Here is a 20,561-nt window from a genome sequence, read left to right as displayed (position 1 = left end):
CCTAATTATGGATAAGGTAAAGTTGCTTACAGTATGGACATCACTGTTTTCTAAAACTCCATACCATAAAAGTATAAGAAACAATAAATGATAGAAAGCTGTAGATTTATTACAAAATAAAGTTCAGTGTAATTTGGAATATCCTAGCCTAATGCTTCAAGATTGGACACTATTCAATCAAATCTATTTCTTCCTTTAAAATTCTTAAACTTAGTTTACAGTTCTAAATGCCTTTTGAAAAAGAATGGAAGTTTCAAGTGCATTAGTTCAACAATTTATGGAGTCTTCCATCCACAAATGAAACTAGATAGAAAAAAAAACTTGGTCTTTGGTGTTGCAGATGAATGATCATATACCATAGACAAGAAAAGAAAATATAGCCCCAAATCCTGTGCAATATTGTGGTATAAAGCTTTGTGTATCTAGGGCTCCTGGCTTCAGCCAAGAGATTTTCCCCTACCTAAGTAATAAATGTGTCTCTCTTTATAAGTACAGCATCCCATTTATAAAACTTATTGATCATTATCTTCATATGGCAACCATTCTCTCACATTGTAAACTACTCTATATGAATACATCTCTTTCCCCTTCTAGAAAAAAAAGGAAGAACAAGAAATGGATGAAGGTGATTTAAGACAAAAAGAAATATGTAGGTATATAGGAAAGAAAAGAAACTCTAAGTTTTCTGTTTATTAGTTTGTGCTATAATAATTAAAATTAATAAAATTATATTAGAAAATAACAAAAAAAACCTGAAGAGAGATCAAGTGCAAAGAAAAGATAGAGAACTATTCATGCATTACTAGACAATTTAATTTATTGACAAATAGCTCTCCCAGGGAGGAACTGATTTTCAAAGCCATAATGCTTTCTAGAAATAACTACATTTGGCCATTTGTAGATATTTAGCCCATTCACATAGTGTTATGTTCTACTTTCAGAAAGCATGAGACTGTAACCCTCAATTTATAGGTAAGAAATTGATTTTTTTCCTTCTGTTAGAAAAAATAGTATTCAAAATTTAATTTTTGAATGAAGATTCTTATGTGACAAAATAATCTGATCCATACACAGCTTTATCAGGCTCAGGGAAAAAAAGCTAAGCTTCAAGACCCAGGTTCACTTGTTGCATGTGATTAACAAATATGACAGAAACTGAAAACTGATGGGAGTAGTAGTAGAAATAATACTCCAGATACTCTTTGTTATATGTTTATTGAATGTCAGCATTGTCTATGAAGAATATACTATAAATTAATATCAAGCATAATCTTAGAAAGTATTTCCAAAATATATACCGTATTTATTGGCGTATAACACGCACTTTTTCCCCCTGAAAATAGGGGGCAAATGATGTGTGCGTGTTATACGCCGATATAAGGTCTCCGCCGCCCGGCCCCACCTCGGCCCGGGCAGCCGCGGCCCTTCCCCGTCCTGCTGCCGCTGCCGCCACCGCCAAGCTCTCCGCCGCCCGGCCCCATCTCGGCCCGGNTCCTCCCGCTGCCGCCACCGCCAAGCTCTCCGCCGCCCGGCCCCATCTCGGCCCGGGCAACCGCGGCCCTTTGCCACCCGGCCCCACCTTGGCCCGGGCAGCCACGCCCCTTCCCCATCCTCCTGCTGCCGCTGCCGCCAAGCTCTCCGCCGCCCGGCCCCACCTTTAAGTTTTTTTCCTGAAATTTCCCTTAAAATGAAGGTGCGTATTATACGCCGGTGCGTGTTATACGCCAATAAATACGGTATTTCAAGGACATAAAGAAATTATTCTTAAATCTCATTTGAAATTGACATTAAATATATCATTATTTAGTGTCACGTTGAGGTTTGTTTTTGCTTCCTTCTCATACTTTTTGACAAAAGTAATGTTTAATAATAAAAAAGATTCTTATATGTAACAGGTCTAGGTTGTCAAACATATTTATAATTTTATAGCAGGTCTCACTATCAAATTAAAAAAAAAAATTATATTGAAATCTTAATTGCCATAAACTTCTTTAGTGTTTTAACAGGATTAAAAAATAAAATTTAGATAATTAGGAAAAAGCAATAATGAGTTCTTGGTGTCATAAAACAAGAGCAAAATATTTTGATACTGAAACATCTGTTCCTGAAGATGGAATAAGATAATATAAAAGTTGGAAGGCATCTTGGAGAACATACATATAGTCCAACCCATTGTTCAACATAGGAATCTAGTAATACAGCATTCCTGAGAGATTGCCATGCAGTCCTTATTTAAATACCTGCATTGAAGGAAACTACACAATCTCCTGAGGCAATGTGTTCCATTTTTTAAGATCTCTTATGAAACAAAAGTTGGAATTAAGATTGCCAAGAGAAATATCAACAACCTAAGATGTGCAGATGATACCACTCTAATGGCAGAAAGTGAAGAGCAACTAAAGAGCTTCTTGATGCGGGTGAAGAAGGAGAGTGCAAAAGTTGGCTTGAAACTCAACATTAAGAAAATCAAGATCATGGCATCTGGCCCTCTCAATTCCTGGCAAATAGATGGGGAAGAAATGGACGTAGTGACAGATTTTATCTTCCTGGGCTCCAAGATCACCTCAGATGGGGACTGCACCCAAGAAATTAAAAGACACTTGCTCCTGGGGAGGAAAGTTATGGCAAATCTAGACAGCATACTAAAAAGCAGAGACATCACCCTGCCAACAAAAGTCGCAATGTATGGCTGTGAAAGTTGGACCATAAGAAAGGCTGAGCGCCAAAGAATTGAAGCCTTTGAACTAAGTGCTGGAGAAGACTCCTGCGAGTCCCCTGGACTGCAAGGTGATCAAACCGGTCAGTCCTAGAGGAGATCAACCCTGACTGCTCATTAGAAGGCCAAATCCTGAAGTTGAAACTCAAGTACTTTGGCCACCTAATGAGAAGGAAGGACTCACTGGAGAAGAGCCTGATGCTGGGAAAGATTGAGGGAAATAGAAGAAGGGGACGACAGAGAATGAGGTGGCTGGATAGAGTCACTGAAGCAGTAGGCATGAGCTTAAATGGACTCCAGAGACAGGAAGACCTGGAGGAACGTTGTCCATGGGGTCGCGATGGGTTGGATACGACTTCGCAACTAACAACAACAACTGTTAAGAAATATTTTGTGGTACTAAACCCATGTTCCTTCACCTTTGTTTATGGAAAATTCTAGATGTCACTTGCTGTGACCTTGTCACCAATGAGGAAATTTTATGGTAGAATATATCTAGGAAGTTGCAGGTCATTGTGTTGGAATATTGAATGCACCTGGGTGGCCATATTGTTCATTTGCTAGAACATCGCTACCCGAAAAAAGCTATATAATGGGAACTGCCTGAGGGAAAGTGGAGGTGGTAGATCATGCAAAAATGTAGTGTCAGATGTTAAAAGATGACTTAGGGACAATGGACATCAAATGGGAAGTGCCAAAGATGCCACCGTGGAAAGTAGTCTACCTCTGAAACCTCTTATTCATTTTGAGATCCTGTTAACATGTTCCATTTTGTTTTTGAATCTCAGTGACTGTTTGACAGGTATACACAGAAGCATATTGAGACTATATGTCCTGATTATGTGCAATTGAAACAAGCTAGAGTTCTGACATATTGTCACAAATCACTTTTTCAAATTCTTGCCCTTTACTTTGGCAAAACCACAAAACAACATTAAAAATACTTCTAATAGATGTAAAGTAGAAACACATAAAACATTATGAGATAAGAAGACATTGTTATATAATATTTCTCATAATGAAAGTATTATCCAACAATGTAAATGATAAATATACTATATGCATACTATCCATTAATTACATTTCTGGAAATAATCTATTATACTATATTGAATGTTAAAAGTTTCAAATATTCTGTACTCTTTTTATTTGTGTGTTTTACTTTTTTCTTTTAATATTGTAAATGTCAAATACAAAATTCATAGCCATTTTCAACTGTAGAGGAAAACAATTGAGTAAGAAACTTAACATATCACTTTTATTTGAAATTATACTGAATTACTATTATATAGATTGCTTATAATAAAGTAATTATTATGTTAAAGCAGCTGGAATTCAAAGAACGTAAACAAATATTTATATAATTACAGCATATAAAGTTAACCAGTAATTAAACCAAGATGTGTTTTTAAAAATAGATAATAAGTTAAACTATTACAGGTTGGAAATGCTATATGGCAAATTTTGTGCAAAAATTCAAAAACTAAGTTTCATCCTTTTATTAAATAGCTCTTAAAGATCTTTGTCTGTGACCAACACAAGGCATATTGATTTTATGTAGTCTTTTTATAATTCCTGGTTTAGTTGGCAATATCTTCTAGTGAGCTCAACAAAAGATACTGTATAAAATAGTGATTAGCTTGGTTTTTTTATTAGAATTTCAGACTATGTACTACAAAGGGAAATTAGATACAAATTTCAGAAAGCTGCTGAAAAAGATACTTTTGCAAGTTGAGTGATACTTCATAAATAAAATATTAGCTCTGGCATGCCATCTAACTTGTTGAGGGGAAGATACCATAGAATGAAGCATCTGCTATATTTTTGTTTCAAGTCAGAGGCATCACTTATTGAACACTTATTATCTTAATGTATGGTTAATCTGGAGAAATTCTCAAGTTGATATACTTCTCTAACTTTAATTATTAACTTTGATCATTGTCTGTATAAATTGAGTATGGGTGTCTATAGGACCATTTTTGGCCCTTGTCCATATTTTGGAGGAAGAGTTTCTAATATGCTTGTCCTTTACTCAAATTTTCATTTCATAAGGTCTGTCAAAAGCTGATAAAAAACAACAAAGCAAAAACCCTGTGTCGAGCCTAATGACATCTTCTCTATATCTTTGATTAATGCCAAGTTATTATATCCTTCAGCAACTGGTATTTCAGTGACTAGTGCTTTTTTTATACAGGTAGTCCTCAATCTATGACATAATTGATCCCAAAATTTCTGTTGCTAAGCAAGACAGTTGTTAAATGATTTTGGCTCCATTTTACAACCTTTCTTTCCACAGTTTTAAGTGAATTACAGCAGTTGTTAAGTTAGTAACATGGCTGTTAAGTGAATCTGGCTTCCCCATTAGCTTTGTTTGTCAGAAAGTCGCAAAAGGATCACATGACCATGGGGATGCTGCAGCAGTGTACGAGTAAAAAAATGGTCTCAAGTAACTTTTTTCAGTGCCACTGTGACTTTGAACAGTCACTAAAGAAATGGTTATAATTCAAGGACTGCCTGCACACAAAGACCCAGTCTCCTAAAGACCTTTCTCGCTCCCATATTGGCTTGCCTCTGAAAAAATGCAATAATTTAAATTAATTAGGTGCAGACAGTCTCTAAACAAATCTTAACAACTTACAATGTAGCAAAAAGATAAAATATAATAATTCAAATGCAAATAATTAAAACAAGTAAAAAAACAAGTAAAGAAAGAATGATGAATCCAAATATCAACAAAATTCAAAAAGATCTCCTAGCCCAAGACCAGGGAAAACAGTTAAGTCTTCAAGACCCTCTGGAATGCCATCAGGATAGGAGACACCCAGATTTCAAGAAGAATTTAATTCCAAAGGGCAGGTGGTACAACGGAAGACTTGCTTCCTTAGTCCCAAAAGGTAATTTGTTTAATAGAAGAGACCCAATACACACCAATCTTGCTGGTTCTTATTGGCCAGGAGACACCACAGGAGATAGATAGTCAAATAACAAAGTCCCATACCATGTAGGGTTATAAGGTCCAAGAAACATCTTGAATTACACCCAGAAACAGATTAGTAATTAGTGCAGTTTGTGAAGCAGAGTGTTTAATTGACACACACAGCAAAAAATTCCAACTCAAAGGGCAGTTCGATCTAGACTGCATTAAAATAGTCAAGCTTCAAGATGACTAAGACACGAATGATTGTTGGAAGGACCTCTCAGTCTAGGAAAAGCACAATTGGTGTATCAAATGAAGCTGTGCAAAGGCATTATTGGTCAGAGATGCCACTTGCTCATAAAGCAGGAGCTATTATAAGTCCATGACCATCAGATTGTGGATTACCCTTGAGTGGGGATTTCTCGCACAAGGTGAAAGTTGGATCTTCTCCCCATTCAGGCCTGCACAGACTTCAGATATTGGGACAGACTTTGACAGCCTCACTCAGGGGATTAAAAAATATAATTGGATATTACCATTAACTAATACTGTACCCCGAATGGCAGATATCCTCCCAATATTTGTTTTAGATCTCTTTCATTTATTTTCAGCTGCATTACTTGGCCAGCTCCAGCAAAGGTTCAGTTCTACTTTATGGGCACTTAATTTTTCCTAGCTGTTCTTGCCTGCCTCCATTTTTAGAATGTCAGATTATAGACATTTAGGATTTCTTCAAAGTAAAATCTTGGCTTCCAGCAAGGAAATACTTTTAATGGTTTCATAATGGTTTCAAAAAGAGTTTTTGAGTGAACAAGATAACTGCATTAGGATTATCCACTCAAATTTCCTTCTGTGTTAACAAAGAAAATTTAAAAAATAATTGAGCTAAGACAGACTATGAATTTATTTTTAAAGGAAACACAGTCACATAATACTTAGAGCTTTTTGCCAACTAATTCTTAAACCTGCTTATTGCACAATCATTCACTTAATATTTTCTTATTCCAGTATTTATTTTCTCTTAGTCCTTTATGCAACAGAATAAACTGGACAGTTTCACTAAGTGGGGTGATGTAACTTGGGAAAAAGTAGATCACTTTTTTTTCTTTATGTGAAACAATCACACAAGACAATCACACAAGTGGTCATAAAAATCATTGCTAAAGAGTAATTCTATTCTAATTATTTTATACTATTTTAATTCTGACCTCTGTAATAATTTATTGAGACTATAATGAGAAGTTTTATCATACATTCTCTACGCAAAGAAGTAAAGAGGGAAGATGACATGAACTGTAAAGACAAACTATCCAATCCTTGTAATGGTCTATATGTTACATATTATCTGAATTTTGTCTTTTTAAAATATGTCTGGCAAATTTTTTGACTAAAAAGCAGCAAAAGAAATATGCCTGGAAGGTTGATATTCAAGTTTCAAGTATCTTGGCATTTAATTCCAGGCACCTTCTTTTTGAAAGCATCTTTAACTCTTTAATTATGAGCCCAAACATTTTGTAATGTAATTATGAGATATTCAACATAAGGGAGTAATTATGTGGAGCAGCGTGGTGACCTAATGGGGAAGACTCTCACCTCCCACTCAGAAAATTGAAAGTTCAATATTAGGTAGTAACTTGGTACATTGTGTATTCATACTAGGCTTGGATGTAACCTGAGAAGTTTAAATTTTGATTTACAAGGCGATAGAACTAGCACTTCTCATCACTGTATCATTTATTAATTACATCTCACAGGAGGGCCTTTGCATTGGCATACTTGGATGCTGTCCCCCAATAGTATTGTTGGATGAAAACAATGGTATCCCTTGCCAAGGGTATTCATGTTTATTTCAGACTTTCGGTAGATATCAAATACTGTATTTTTCAATTGGGAAGAGCAGAATTAATTTCCCTCCTATTAAAAGTATTCAAACAGTTTTCATATGGCAGTTATGCCATACTAAAGAACTAAAAGTCTCCAGTAGTGTATCCAACTTTTGTAACATTGCTATATCAATATATTAGGGGTGTCAAACTGCCGGCCCGTGGGCCAGATGCATCATAGTAAAATAGCGCCCACCCCATTGCCAGCAATGGAAAAAAAGTTGTGATATATCGTGACAGGTCATGTGACATTGCGAGTTTTACACCTCTGCAATATATCAATGCCTGTTTTTGTACAGGCATGGTTTTTGTTTGTTGTTTTCTTTTTAAATTAGATGAACTGTAAGGTATTTTTAACTTAGTTTTGACTATGGCCTTATTTCATAAGCTGCAACTTACTAATCATTAGGATTAGCCAAGGAATGCTGGCTGATAGGGACCAGGAGACTTGCCTTTTCTGCCATAGTGCCTACCTCTGAAACATCCTTCTTTCAATTAGGACGACTCTGCTTCAGATGACTCTGCCATTCAGAAGGCCTTAAAGACTTGGCAATGCACCCAGTCCTGGGAGTGTGTGAACGGCCACATTTCCTAGTTATGTTGACTGATTATAATATTTCTTGGTTGCTTTTTATATTTAATATCTTTCTTGTATTATGTTTTACATATTTTAATTGTTGTTATGATTATTTGCTACCCAGAATCAGTGATTTGGGAATGGGCAGCATACAAATTGAATAAGCAAATAAATAATTCATGGCTGTTGTGGAAATTTAATGGTTAGGCTTCATATTAGTGTAATGCTGTCTAGTTTCCAAACCACATTTAGACTAATACCTAATACATGCCTTCTTTGACTGTCTTTCTGTTTGTTATAAAGCTAACAATATTGTACAGACACTCTTTTGCTATTTGCTTTTCATCTCATCTCTAGTTTCTAAACTGATTGTGCATTTCTGCTATTGATCTACAATTAGAAAATATGACAGGCCATATATATTACTTAATAATGTAATGCTTGGAGTTTTAAGAACAATTTTAATTTTATTTCGTACAAAGAAGAATAGAAGATTATCACATTAATATCTTAATTATGATGGAAATTGTATTTTGTTGAATGTTCTTTTGAGAAGGATTGGTCACATTATTATTTGGTTTCAAAATAGTTTATGTAAACAAAACCTCATCAGTGACAATCATTATGAAGATTTGAAGAATAGTATATATCTTGTGGCCAATTACCATAAGCAAAGGATTCTTATCAGGAATATAAAAATAATACAACAGTCCTTTTTTGAGTTCCTGAAAATGTGAGATAAACCCTACATTATGCTGAAAGGATTGCAAGCAAATTGTTATATATTAGTATCTTTGGTGGTAATGTGAGGTTAGTCCCTTTGGTCAAAAGTCATTGTGCATTTTTCCCCAATTTCCTTAAAGAATCATAAAAACTTATAAAATAAAATGTTCTTTGTTTTGTTTTCTGCACTTTCTAAGGAATATTTATTAATTTATTTTAAATTAATGCATCATTGTTGTATTATAGATTATTAGCTCAGTATTAGCTGCCAAATACAAGTCTCCTGCACTTAATTTATCCTAATTAGGACCTGCAACTGTGTTGCTAAGCAACAGCTGTGGAGTGTAATGTCATGTGACCGCATTGACATATCATCAGTTCCAGCTGCAATCATGAGGCAAATCCCATTAGTTATTAAGTGGGATGTCACATGACTACAATTTTCTGACTTCCTGATGGCTTCTCCATTGATCCATTGATTTAGCTTGTCAGAAGTTGGCTGTGAAGGTTAGAAATGATCATTATGTGACAGATCACTGTTGCCATACAGACATATTGCAATCACATGACCAAGGGGATGCTATGATGCCTACAACTTTAAAAACCTGTCATAAATCACTTTTTTCAGTGCTTCATAGCTTTTAATGGTTCCTGAACAAGTGGTTAGCAAGCAAAGATTAAATTAAGAAAACAAGAAGCTTTGGAAAAATCCTACAATGAAGGATAAATATTCAGCTTTTGATAGTTGATTATTTATTATGTTGGCAATATTTTCCCTAATGCATTACTTCCATCTCTATGAATGTCTACTTAATTTTTACTTCTAAATATCTTCAATGAAACAGCAAAAAGAAAAAGATCCTGACAATACATTTTTGTGAAATAAATTCTGATATAAAGAGTTTATTTGATGCTCCATAAGAGTTATGTCAAATTAGAAAATGCTGGGGGAAAGTTTGTACTTAGATGTATACGTAAACCTAGTTTTTTCCTCTCATTTTATTCCAGACCAATTTTTCCATATGGGGATGGGGAAGCCTTGTTGTTCTGCTTTTTCTAATTACATTTGGACCATTTGCCATATTTTATTTTGCATTTTATATCTTCTGCTCTTTGGGTGGGTAAGTATATCATTTGATTTGTTGATCAAGGTGAAGAAATGTTAAAAGTTAAGATTGATAGTCTATAATTATTATTGTTATCATTATCTCTATTACTGTCATTATCATTCTCTTAAATTAAATTGGTGTGCCATCTAACTCCCAATAACTCTAGAAAATTACAAATAAAAACATTAAAAACAAAAAATGCAATAATGGACAAAAATAAAAAATAAATATGAAAATATAGGATCATGCAAGATTACAGGTAATGATCAACATCTTGAATTGCACCTGAAGCAAGCTGGTAACTAATGCATCTTGTGAAGCTGTGATAGTTACAGGGGCATCATTGCCTGCAACATTGTTTTCTGGATGAGCTGAAGCTTCGAGGTGATCTTCAAGATCAGCCCCATGTCCCATGTAAAGTATGTTATAGTAGTCAAGGCATGAGATAACTAAGGCTTGAAAGTCTACCTGAAGGGAAGGGAACATCAGATAAAGCTGTGTAAAGGCCAACCTGTCTATGGCTGTGATATGATATGAGCATTTTCCTACATTGTATTTTATATAATTTATTGTATATGCATCAGTATATGTTATGTACATTATACATTGTAGATTAAGTGTAATTGTATTACATAAGCTATCATCTCTCTGTATGCCTTACTTTAAACTTGGGATCAAGGACAAACAGGTTGAAAATATAATGGAAATATGTAACTTATATTTCCCAAAGAGTCCAATGTATTTATATCTACCAAAATAAGCTTATTTGGAAATTTTTCAGAAGTTTTGCCCAGCCAAGTTAACAATATTTTGCAAGGAACACAAGCATCTTAAAAGAGTTAAAATATATAAATATTTGTTACCTTCAACTTTTATATTCTCATTGAAACTATTTTCAGTTTTCTGAATAGTTATGATTACTCAGTTATGTCTTTATTTCCATTTTAGAAGTTACTGTGGACAATGTAATGAAATTATAATAATTTTCAATTCCCTCTGGAGAAACTAAGCTAATATTAAAAGCATTAAGGGGAATTTAATTCTACCAATTGTGCTTTAATAATAGTGTTGTTTAAACAGAGCATTTAGCACCCTAATGGAATAATTGTAGGAATAGTCTTAGAAATATGCATATATGAGTAGTTGTTCTTCTATATTGTGAATGTTAGTCACTACATTATCTCAAAGTTTGTTATATAATTTATTTTTGGAGGGGCTTTGTGGTAACACTTTTGTTTGGAAAAACTAATTCAGAGAAGTACCTTGGACAGTGTGAAGACTCCTTTCTTCCTCCAACCTCATTTGGCATTAATAAGGTAAGCAACAAGCAATAAACACTGAGTTTATTTTGTCTAAATTTTACTATATACCATTTTTCTCCAGTTAACAATTTTTATGGGTAAGCAAAATGTTTTTAAACAACGATTAAATGTCATCAGTTATTGGCAATCAATGTATTTATCTTTTAAAGTGAATATAGATAGTCCTTAACTTAAGATCACAATTGAGCCCAAATTTTCTGTTGTTATGTGAGACAATTGTTAGATGAATTTTGTCCTATTTTATGATTTTTCTTGCCACCGTTGTTAAGTGAATCACTGCAATTTTTAAGTTAGTAATACTCTTGTTAAGTGAATCTGGCTTCCCCATTGACTTTGCTTGTCAGAAGTTCCCAAAAGGTGATCACGTGACCCGGGCCGACACCTCAACCATTATAAATATGACTCAGTTGTCAAGCGGCTATATTTTTATCACGTGACCATGGGGATGCTGCAATGGTCATAAGTGAAAAACAGTCATGAGTCATTTTTTCAATCTCGTAACTTTGAAAGGTCACAAAATGAACGTCAGGACCACCTGTATCAGGTAAAGGGAGAAGTTATAAAATAGGCTATTAATGTATTTTCAGCATTTGTGATTGAAGTGCAGTTAACATTTGAGTTCAAATGGTCTTTTAACAGCTTTTTTTAAAATTGCCAATTGTAACCCTATCTAAAAAAAAATTCCCACAGTATCAATGCTGCAATTTCATCAGTGCTAATTACTATTATTTCATTACACAGTCAACTTCTGCTCTTATAGAACCTTGCTTCTGAGCCCTTTATGTGTAATCTTTCCTTCTTACCCAGGGCAACAATAGAACCACCAGCAAAATTATCTTTTTAGCATACTTGTAGCTATATGTGCTTTGTGCATTAATATGACATCACTGATAAACATTAAGATTTCCGAGTCATACGTCTTTTATAACTGCCAATTGTCCATTTGACCTCTTGTTTTGCTCATTATAGGCATGGGGCACTTTTCTGGGTTCTGTTCTATTTCTCTAAGATCCTGATTTTGCCTGCATCAAGGAATTCTGATGAATGATCTAAAAAAAATCTTGCCAGAGAAGTTCTCTTTGCACCTCACTCTCTAGTGCATGTTCTCACCCTTATCACATATATGACAAGATGGAGAGCATATCTTTGAGCCATTCTGATCACAAGTGGCAAATCCAGTTATGTAGTTCATGAACCTGAGCATTTTATTGTTTGGAAGGCATTCCAAGCCTTTCAAGACTGTCCAAAGCATTTGGGCTATATTAGATAATTCTACCACAGTCTTGTATATATATTGTACTAGTTGTGTATCTCATGACAATATAATAAAAATTCAATGCCAAATACTTTTTGGCATTGATGTTACTGTCACTTTTTCTTCCTGACAGTCTCAAGGTCAGTCTATTTGTATCAGAGGACAATAGGAAATAACCTTTGGCAGTTGGGGCAAAACACATGCTTTTTGACAATGCTTTTTTAAAATGTAGAATGGATCTCTTTTTTATATATTTCCCTATTGACTTTGCTTGTGGGAAGTCAGCAAGAAGTCACAGGGAAGTACTCACTTAACAACATGTTATCCAGATTAAAAATAGCAGGATTTGTGGGGTTGCTGACGCTAAGCTATGCAGTCATGTATCATTGTACTTTATGACTGCTTTGCTTAGTAATAGAAATGCCACTCCTGGGTACTGTGAATAGTTGAAGATTAATGCCGTATATTATAAATATGTAAAATTTTGTTTTAGGCAAATATATAATTTTTACTGTACACGTTCTCTCTTCCATCCATCTTGACTGTAGAAATTTAGCCTGAAAAATTCTGAAGATATAAAAATGTGTGTATTTTTGTGATCTTGGAATTCATGTATTATCTAGATTATATTAATCTACATATATTATAAACATTTAGTATATTTTGATATATTGTGATAATTTAAAAATTGTGCAATTATTTCTGAGAGAGTAGTATCTTCTATAGTAAGGTAAGGCGTATGTGGGGGGTTTTCTCATGCCATTCATATAAATAAGGTTGATTTAAATATCAAGATCATGAAGTGACTTGAATTTAGGCTTACTTGGTCCTAGTCCAATATGTTACTCTTTTTATAACAATTTAATGACAGTATTTATGAGGAAGTAATAACAGTGCAGGTGTGTGTTTGTTTATTTATATCCTGCTTTGATTAAAATCTGGAAAGACCACTGGTAAAATAAGTGGAAAAGAAAAATTTATTTATTTGCTTCTATCCCACCTTTATTAAATTGCATTTGCGGTTATATTGTAAAGCATAGACTTTGTTCCGATTTGTATTTTATGTGAACTAAAATTGCAAGCTAAACTGAAAAATTAACTTTGTATATTCTTTCCCAAAGTGCATAGAAGAAATGAAAGAGGAAAGCAAACCTATTAAGATTGATAGGAGGTTAACCGGTGCCTATATAATTGATGAACCTCTGCAGCAAGTGAGTTGAAAAACATTGATTTTTTTAAAAAGTTTATTAATATAATATTCTGTGAGTTCAATTATTAAATGTAAAGATTTTGATAGGAGAATAATCTAGGTATTTAAATGGTACAATATATATTTTATGTTACAAATAACATGAATGCCATGTGCAGTATGAATTATCTAGAAAGGAAAATTCACAACATAATATAAAATATACCCTCTCCTGAATATTTTTGACTTTACCCAAAAGTCTTTGATTAATGAATGTCTTGAATGTATGTCTCTTGTCAGCATTTCCCTCTCTGTTGCCAAGCTAGGATGGTGATACTAGTAGACTTCACTTTACCACAACTTCAAATAGCAATCATTTGAAGTTACAACACTACTAAAAAATAACTGCAACCAATGCCCATATTTATGACCTTGGCAACATCCATCTCCATCTCTCCATCTCCCCCTCCCTCCCTCCCTCCCTCCCTCCCTCTCTCTCTCTCTCTCTCTCTCTCTCTCTCTCTCTCTCTCTCTCTCTCTCTCTCTCTCTCTTTCTCTCTCTCCCTGTGTTCATCAAAACAATCAGTTAGCATGTCTTGTCCTTTGCCCCCCCTTTTTTTCCCCCCCTTGGCACAGTTGAGAGATTGCTTAAACAAGCAAACTATTGTTGAGCTGTCTTTCTTCCTGTAGTTTCTCAGCTTTGTGACTTTAACCAACTCCCAGTTGCTGCTTGTAATTGACAAGATTTTAATCAGTGTTATACTTCCAATATATTTTCAGTTCCTAAGCTGCTTGAGGCCAAAAGCATACTATGCAGTCAGCACTAACGCATTTCTTTCAATGTGTGTTCTCCATTGTATGCCTGCTAACTGTCTTGTACTCCCTGCCCAGTGAATGTAAATACAGGCATTAATTCTCTTCTTGTTCATTATGCTAACCCAGGGATAGGCAACCCAAAATACTCAAAGAGCCACTTGGACCCGTTTCCCACCGAAAACAAAACACTGGGAGCCACAAAACCCTTTTGATATCTAAAATGAAGATAAGACTGCATATATCCTTTTTTACCTTTATTATAGGGGTGTGTGTGTATGGGTGTGTGTGTGTGTGTGTGTGTGTGTGTACACACACACACACACACACACTGATATATATTGTGCTAGTAGACAATCACTTAAATATGAGCCAGCAGTGTGCTGCAACTGTAATACCACTTTACAATGTCTTGGTAAGGCCACACTTGGAATACTGCATCCAGTTTTGGTCACCACGATGTAAAAAAGATGTTGAGACTCTAGAAAGAGTACAGAGAAGAGCAACAGAGATGATTAGGGGACTGGAGGCTAAAGCGTATAAGGAACGGTTGCTGGAATTGGGTATGTCTAGTTTAATGAAGAGAAGGACGAGGGGGGACATGATAGCAATATCTCAGGACTGCCACAAAGAAGAGGGGGTCAAGCTATTTTCCAAAGCACCTGAAGGCAGGACAAGAAGCAATGGATGGAAACTAATCAAGGAGAGAAGCAACCTAGAACTAAGGAGAAATTTCCTGACAGTTAGAACAATTAACCAATGGAACAATCTGCCTCCAGAAGCGGTGAATGCTCCAACACTGGAAGCTTTTAAGAAGAGACTGGACAGCCATCTGTCCGAAATGGTGTAGGGTTTCCTGCCTGAGCAGGGGGTTGGACTAGATGACCTCCAAGGTCCCTTCCAACTTTATTATTAGTATGTATGTATGTATGTATAGGTAGGTAGATATATATAGGTAGATATATATAGATAGATACATATAGTGTATGTGTGTGTGTGTGTGTATATACATACATATACACACATATGTATGTATGTATATGTATATAGGTATATATAGGTATAGGTATATATATATGTATATATATATCATAAAGGTAAAAAAGGATATATGCAGTGTTATCTTCATTTTAGATGTCAAAAGGGTCTCCCTCTCTCCCTCCCTCTCTCTCTTTCTGCCCTTGGTCTGCCAGTCCTCTTCCCCCACTCAGTGTGTGTGTGTGTGTGTGTGTGTGTGTGTGTGTGAGAGAGAGAGAGAGAGAGAGAGAGAGAGAGAGGCACTTGTGCTTCCCCCCTCTCTCTTTTTCTCTCTCTCTTTCCTCTCCCTCTCTGTCTCTCTTTCTCTCTCTCCTCTTCCTCTCTCTCTCTTTCCTCTCTCTTTCTCTCTTTCATCTCCCTCTCTCTCTTTCTCTTTTTCCTCTCTCTCTTTCTCTCTCTTTCCTCTCCCTCACTCTCTTTCCTCTTTCCCATCTCTCTTTCTCTCCCTCTTTCTCTCTCTCTCCCTTTCTCTCCCCTTTCCCTCTCTCTCTCTTTCCTCTCCCTCTCTCTCTTTCCTCTCCCTCCTCTCTTTCTCTTTCTTTCTCTCTCTCTCCTTCTCTCTCTCCCTCTCTCTCTTTCTCTTTTTCTCTTTGCTCTCTCTCTCTTTCTCTCCCCCCCTCTCACTCCCTCTCTCCGATCTTCTGCTCACCTGGCAAGCTGGCTTCAAGCTGTTCTGCAACAGGCTGGCTCTCTCCTCCCCTTCCTGCTTCCTGCAGAGACGCAGCAAAGGGAGGAGCCCCGCCCAGTAAGCTTTTCAGCTCATTGAACAGGGTGAGGCCACTCTCTTCTTTACACACACACAGAGGGGGGGGGAGCGCAAGTGCCTCTCTCTGTCTCTGTCTCTGTCTGCAAATGGCAGATGAGGCTGGGACCTGCATGAGAAGGCTCAAAGAGCCGCAGGTTGCCAACCTGTGTGCTAATCCAAGTTGAGTGCTAGGACAACTGGGAGAGTGGAAAAAAAGAAAAGTTGAAATAGTTGCAGTTATGTGATTTTCTGCTTAGTGACAGTTTCATTTAGCAATCAAACTGCTGGTCCCAATTTGATTGCTAAACGAGGGCTACCTGTATTACAATAATACTTGTTTTCTACTGAGGTTAGGCTATGAATAAGTTTTAGCTTTTTTTGTCTTCAGACTCTCTGATCTGAGGGGAAAAAGAAGATATAATCTTTGTCCTATAAGTTTGACCCCAACCTTGGTTAATACATTTAGCAAAGATAGATAGCAAAATTGTAATATATACATATATATACACACACATACACATATATACACACACATATACATGTAACATACATACATACATATATACATACTCTTTGATCCTCTGCTTATATTATTATTAGTGCCAGTTTTCTCCCCTCCCCCCAGCTTATTCTTGAAAGTTCTGAAATGAAAGTATTGCACAATGATTGCTGTTACTATTTTGGATTTGTTTTGGAAAATTAATTGATTTTATAAATTGTTTTTGAACTAATGGCAGAATTGTTTGCAAAACATAAGTATGCATTTTGGGCACAATTTCTTGAGTATGATGCAATGTATGCTAGAAGTTTAAATAGCTAGATGAAGTTAAACTCAGCTTTGGTTTTGGATAGTGCAGGTATACTATATTATCTGTGCTGCTAATAATCTGAATAGATCATAACTGTAGACTAAGATGTTACTATGATTTGCCTACATGAGATGTCAATGTTAGGTAGTTTGCTTATTCTACCACTTTTCCCTGTCTAATGGGGCAGAAACATTTACCTCTTATCTGATCTCAGAAACTATGATTGGAGTAAACTAATATTAAAACTAAAATAAATACAAAATTATCACTGATGGATTGCTACAATTCAGGAATGGAAACTTCAAACCATCCATTCTGTGGTAAGAAAGAATGGTACATCATAATTTAATGGAAATTAGTGTAGAGCATCAGGAATGGTATATGGAAAAAATATATGGAACTTGTATTGATTCTGACAAACAAGTTTAGAAAGAGTGGTTTTAAGGCTACAAAAATATGAATAATCTATTACAGCTGTTTTATATAAAGTTATTCTATATAACCCCCCAAAAAAATATATTAGTAAAATAATTGGCTATAGTTTTCTGCATAAATGCTCATGTAATTGTAGATATGCATAAACAGTAACTCATATATTCATTTTCTCCCACTTGACAAGTTGCTGTGAGTATCCTATATTATAACAACTAGGTTAAAATATCAGAATAGAAAAACTAAAAGCAAATAATAAAACAGCTGCATTGAGGGAAGACAGTAAGCAATATTTTAGCAGGTTCACAAATTGTCCCTGTCCAAATTATGTTAATCTCTTACATAATCACTTAATTCTAGGATTATGAGAATTCAAAGAAAGAAAATAGTCCCCTGGTAAATTATAGAAACACTGTGATAGTATGCATACTATTTGTTAATATAAATGTATTGATATTTCTAAAATATTTCATATACTTTTTGGCTCCTTCTCAACTTCTGAAATTTCTAGAATATGAAAAAAGCAGAAAATATGGAGCTGTAAGGGTTTGGAAAATGAAAGGCAAAGTCCAAAGTTCAAAATACACTGGGGTTGATTGGGGGTGCACTCATTTTTATTACTAGAATACATTTCTATATGAAATCCCTTGAAAATAGTCATAAAAGGCAAAAGAGGATAATTGAAAACAGAATTTCCTAGCAAGGGAAATTTTAGGCTCAATTGTGGTATTTCATAATTAATATTGCTATGAGTACTTGAGATAGTGATCAGTGTTAGCTGTTCGAAGTTTCACAGATTTTTATACATTTTATAAAGTAAATGCAAACATAACTAGCCCATTATATTTTTTGTTTATTTTATGAAATTGATTTGCTAAATATTTGTTTAATGTAATTAATTTATGAATGTTTTAATGTTTGATTTTTTAAAAAAATGTATTTATATTTCAGATCATTCAGTTTTCCTTGCGTGACTATGTCCAGTATTGGTATTATACACTAAGTGATGATGAATCTTTTCTTCTTGAAATCAGGCAGACTCTCCAAAATGCACTAATTCAGTTTTCTTCTCGGTAAGAATTATTTTCAGTAGTTTTCAAACAAGTCTGTAAAAATCTCCCAATATTTTATAAAAGAAGATTAAACGAGTTTATAGCAATTACATGTGAGTATCCTCAAACACATGTTATTTACAAAAACTACATAGGTATTTCACAAAACAATATTGTTACAGGTTGTCTTTGCTTAATAAGCATAATGAACTTAATCAAGTTCAGAGACTAGAAATTACATTGTTGCTGAATGAAAGGACCTATGACCCATACTCGAAGTTATGGTCACTGCAGACCTCCACAGTCATGTGATTGCAGTCTGGTTTCTTGGTAATCTGTTCACGCTTATGATTGGTTACCAGGCATCTCATGATCATGTGATCGGCATTTGTTATCTTCCCTGCTGGTTTCTCCAGACAGTTTGTGGGAAAGCCAGTAGGAAAGGCTGCTGCCTGCAAAGAGGATTTCCTCTGGTTTCTGCAGGATGACTGAAAAACATTCATGCAACATTTTGAACATTTGCAGCATGGGGCATTTGCAGCCAGCTCTCAGAACAAGAGAGAGATTTGTTGTCACTGGTGGCTGGTTTTAAATGCCCCATACTGCAAATAGTCCATGCCAAAATCATGCTTGGATTTCAAGATGGATCCAGCATGGGCCATTTGCCAGATCCCAGAGATAGCTCCCCCTCGTTTATGAGGCTGATTGCAAACAAATATCCTATGTTGCAAATACTCCGTGCCTTAGTCCTGTTGGCTTTTGGAAAGGAGAAAATTACAGTAATTTTATTATTTTCTGATATTAATTTGTGTATAAGCAATTAATATCTGATATGAAAAACCATTGTTGAAAAATTGCTTGTATCATATGAGGAACGCTTCATTTAATCTCAGCTTTTTTCTGAACACTACTTCAATTTCACTGGATTAAACTTCTAGAAAGCATGAAGTGATATGGAAAATCACAGAAAACAGTACTTTTTAAAAAAGTAAGTTGAACATAATCTTATGCTACAGGAAGTTCTCAATTTATGACCATTTAATGACAGTTCAAAGTTATAACAGTATCAGAAAAAATGACTTATAAACCATGTTCAGAGTTACAACCATTGTACCGCACTCACGGTCACGTGATTGCAGTTTGGACAGTTGGCAATTACCTCACATTTATAGCAGTTGCAGACTCCTGCAGTCAAGTGTTCATGATTTGGATCTTCCTAGCTTGCTTCTAGTAAAGTCAATTGTGAAAGCCATATTCACTAAACGACTGTGTGATTCATCTTAACAACTGGATAAAAATACTCGCAGAATTGAGTCCATTCACATAATTTGCTTAACAATCAAAATTCCAATGCCAATTTTCATAAGTTGAGGGCTACCTAAAAATGCTAAGAAGAAGATAACCTTAGTACTCACTATTCAGTACTTTTAAAAAATAATCCTAGTTTTCATGGAAGTTGTTGGGTTATTGACTTTTGTTCAGAAGATCTGCTTTCAGTGTTTTCACTAAAAAAACTAAACATCTTTTAAAAAGTAGCATTAATTGCCCTAAGTTGATGTGAAGAGTTAACTATAATTTAAACATCTATGCATTTTATCAAAACCTAAAGTTAATTTCAGTGAGATTTAGGTGGAATTCAGGGATGGAGTTATTGCTAATTAGCCATTTATGAATCATCATCATTGCCATAAAACATAGCTTTCATACTAAGAACTTCAGTTTGTATTACTGTACAGAGGGAGCTTTGTGACATAAAAGGATTAACATAATAGTCTGTTGGCAGAAAAATACAGTGCCAAGTCTCATGAGGCCCTTTATGCCATCTCTTTGATTCTGTCTTGGGTAATAGTTTGGAAAAGCTGGAAATTTCAATGATAAATTGGAGCCCTTTTTTGTATATGATGCTGTGTAAGAATAATTTCTGCAACGTGCATTACAATGAAAAACATCCCTCAAACTTAGGAAGTGAATGTGGACTGTA

General features: G+C 35.1%; 1 protein-coding gene across 1 annotated transcript in view; it reads left to right on the top strand.

Annotated features, from left to right (window-relative positions):
* The window catches only part of SNX13 (sorting nexin 13), a 77,477-nt gene that overhangs the window by 8,038 nt on the left and 48,878 nt on the right, over positions 1-20,561 (top strand). The window contains exons 2-5 of the mRNA XM_029283113.1: positions 9,825-9,937; positions 11,139-11,241; positions 13,624-13,713; positions 18,480-18,601. Of these exons, the coding sequence (XP_029138946.1) occupies positions 9,825-9,937; positions 11,139-11,241; positions 13,624-13,713; positions 18,480-18,601 (428 nt within the window). The remainder of the gene's footprint in view (positions 1-9,824; positions 9,938-11,138; positions 11,242-13,623; positions 13,714-18,479; positions 18,602-20,561) is intronic.

The sequence above is a fragment of the Protobothrops mucrosquamatus genome, unplaced genomic scaffold, assembly GCF_001527695.2.
Source record: "Protobothrops mucrosquamatus isolate PMUCROS unplaced genomic scaffold, P.Mucros_1.0 scaffold21, whole genome shotgun sequence".
Lineage (NCBI taxonomy): Eukaryota > Metazoa > Chordata > Lepidosauria > Squamata > Viperidae > Protobothrops > Protobothrops mucrosquamatus.
This window is presented reverse-complemented; position numbering and strand designations above follow the sequence as displayed.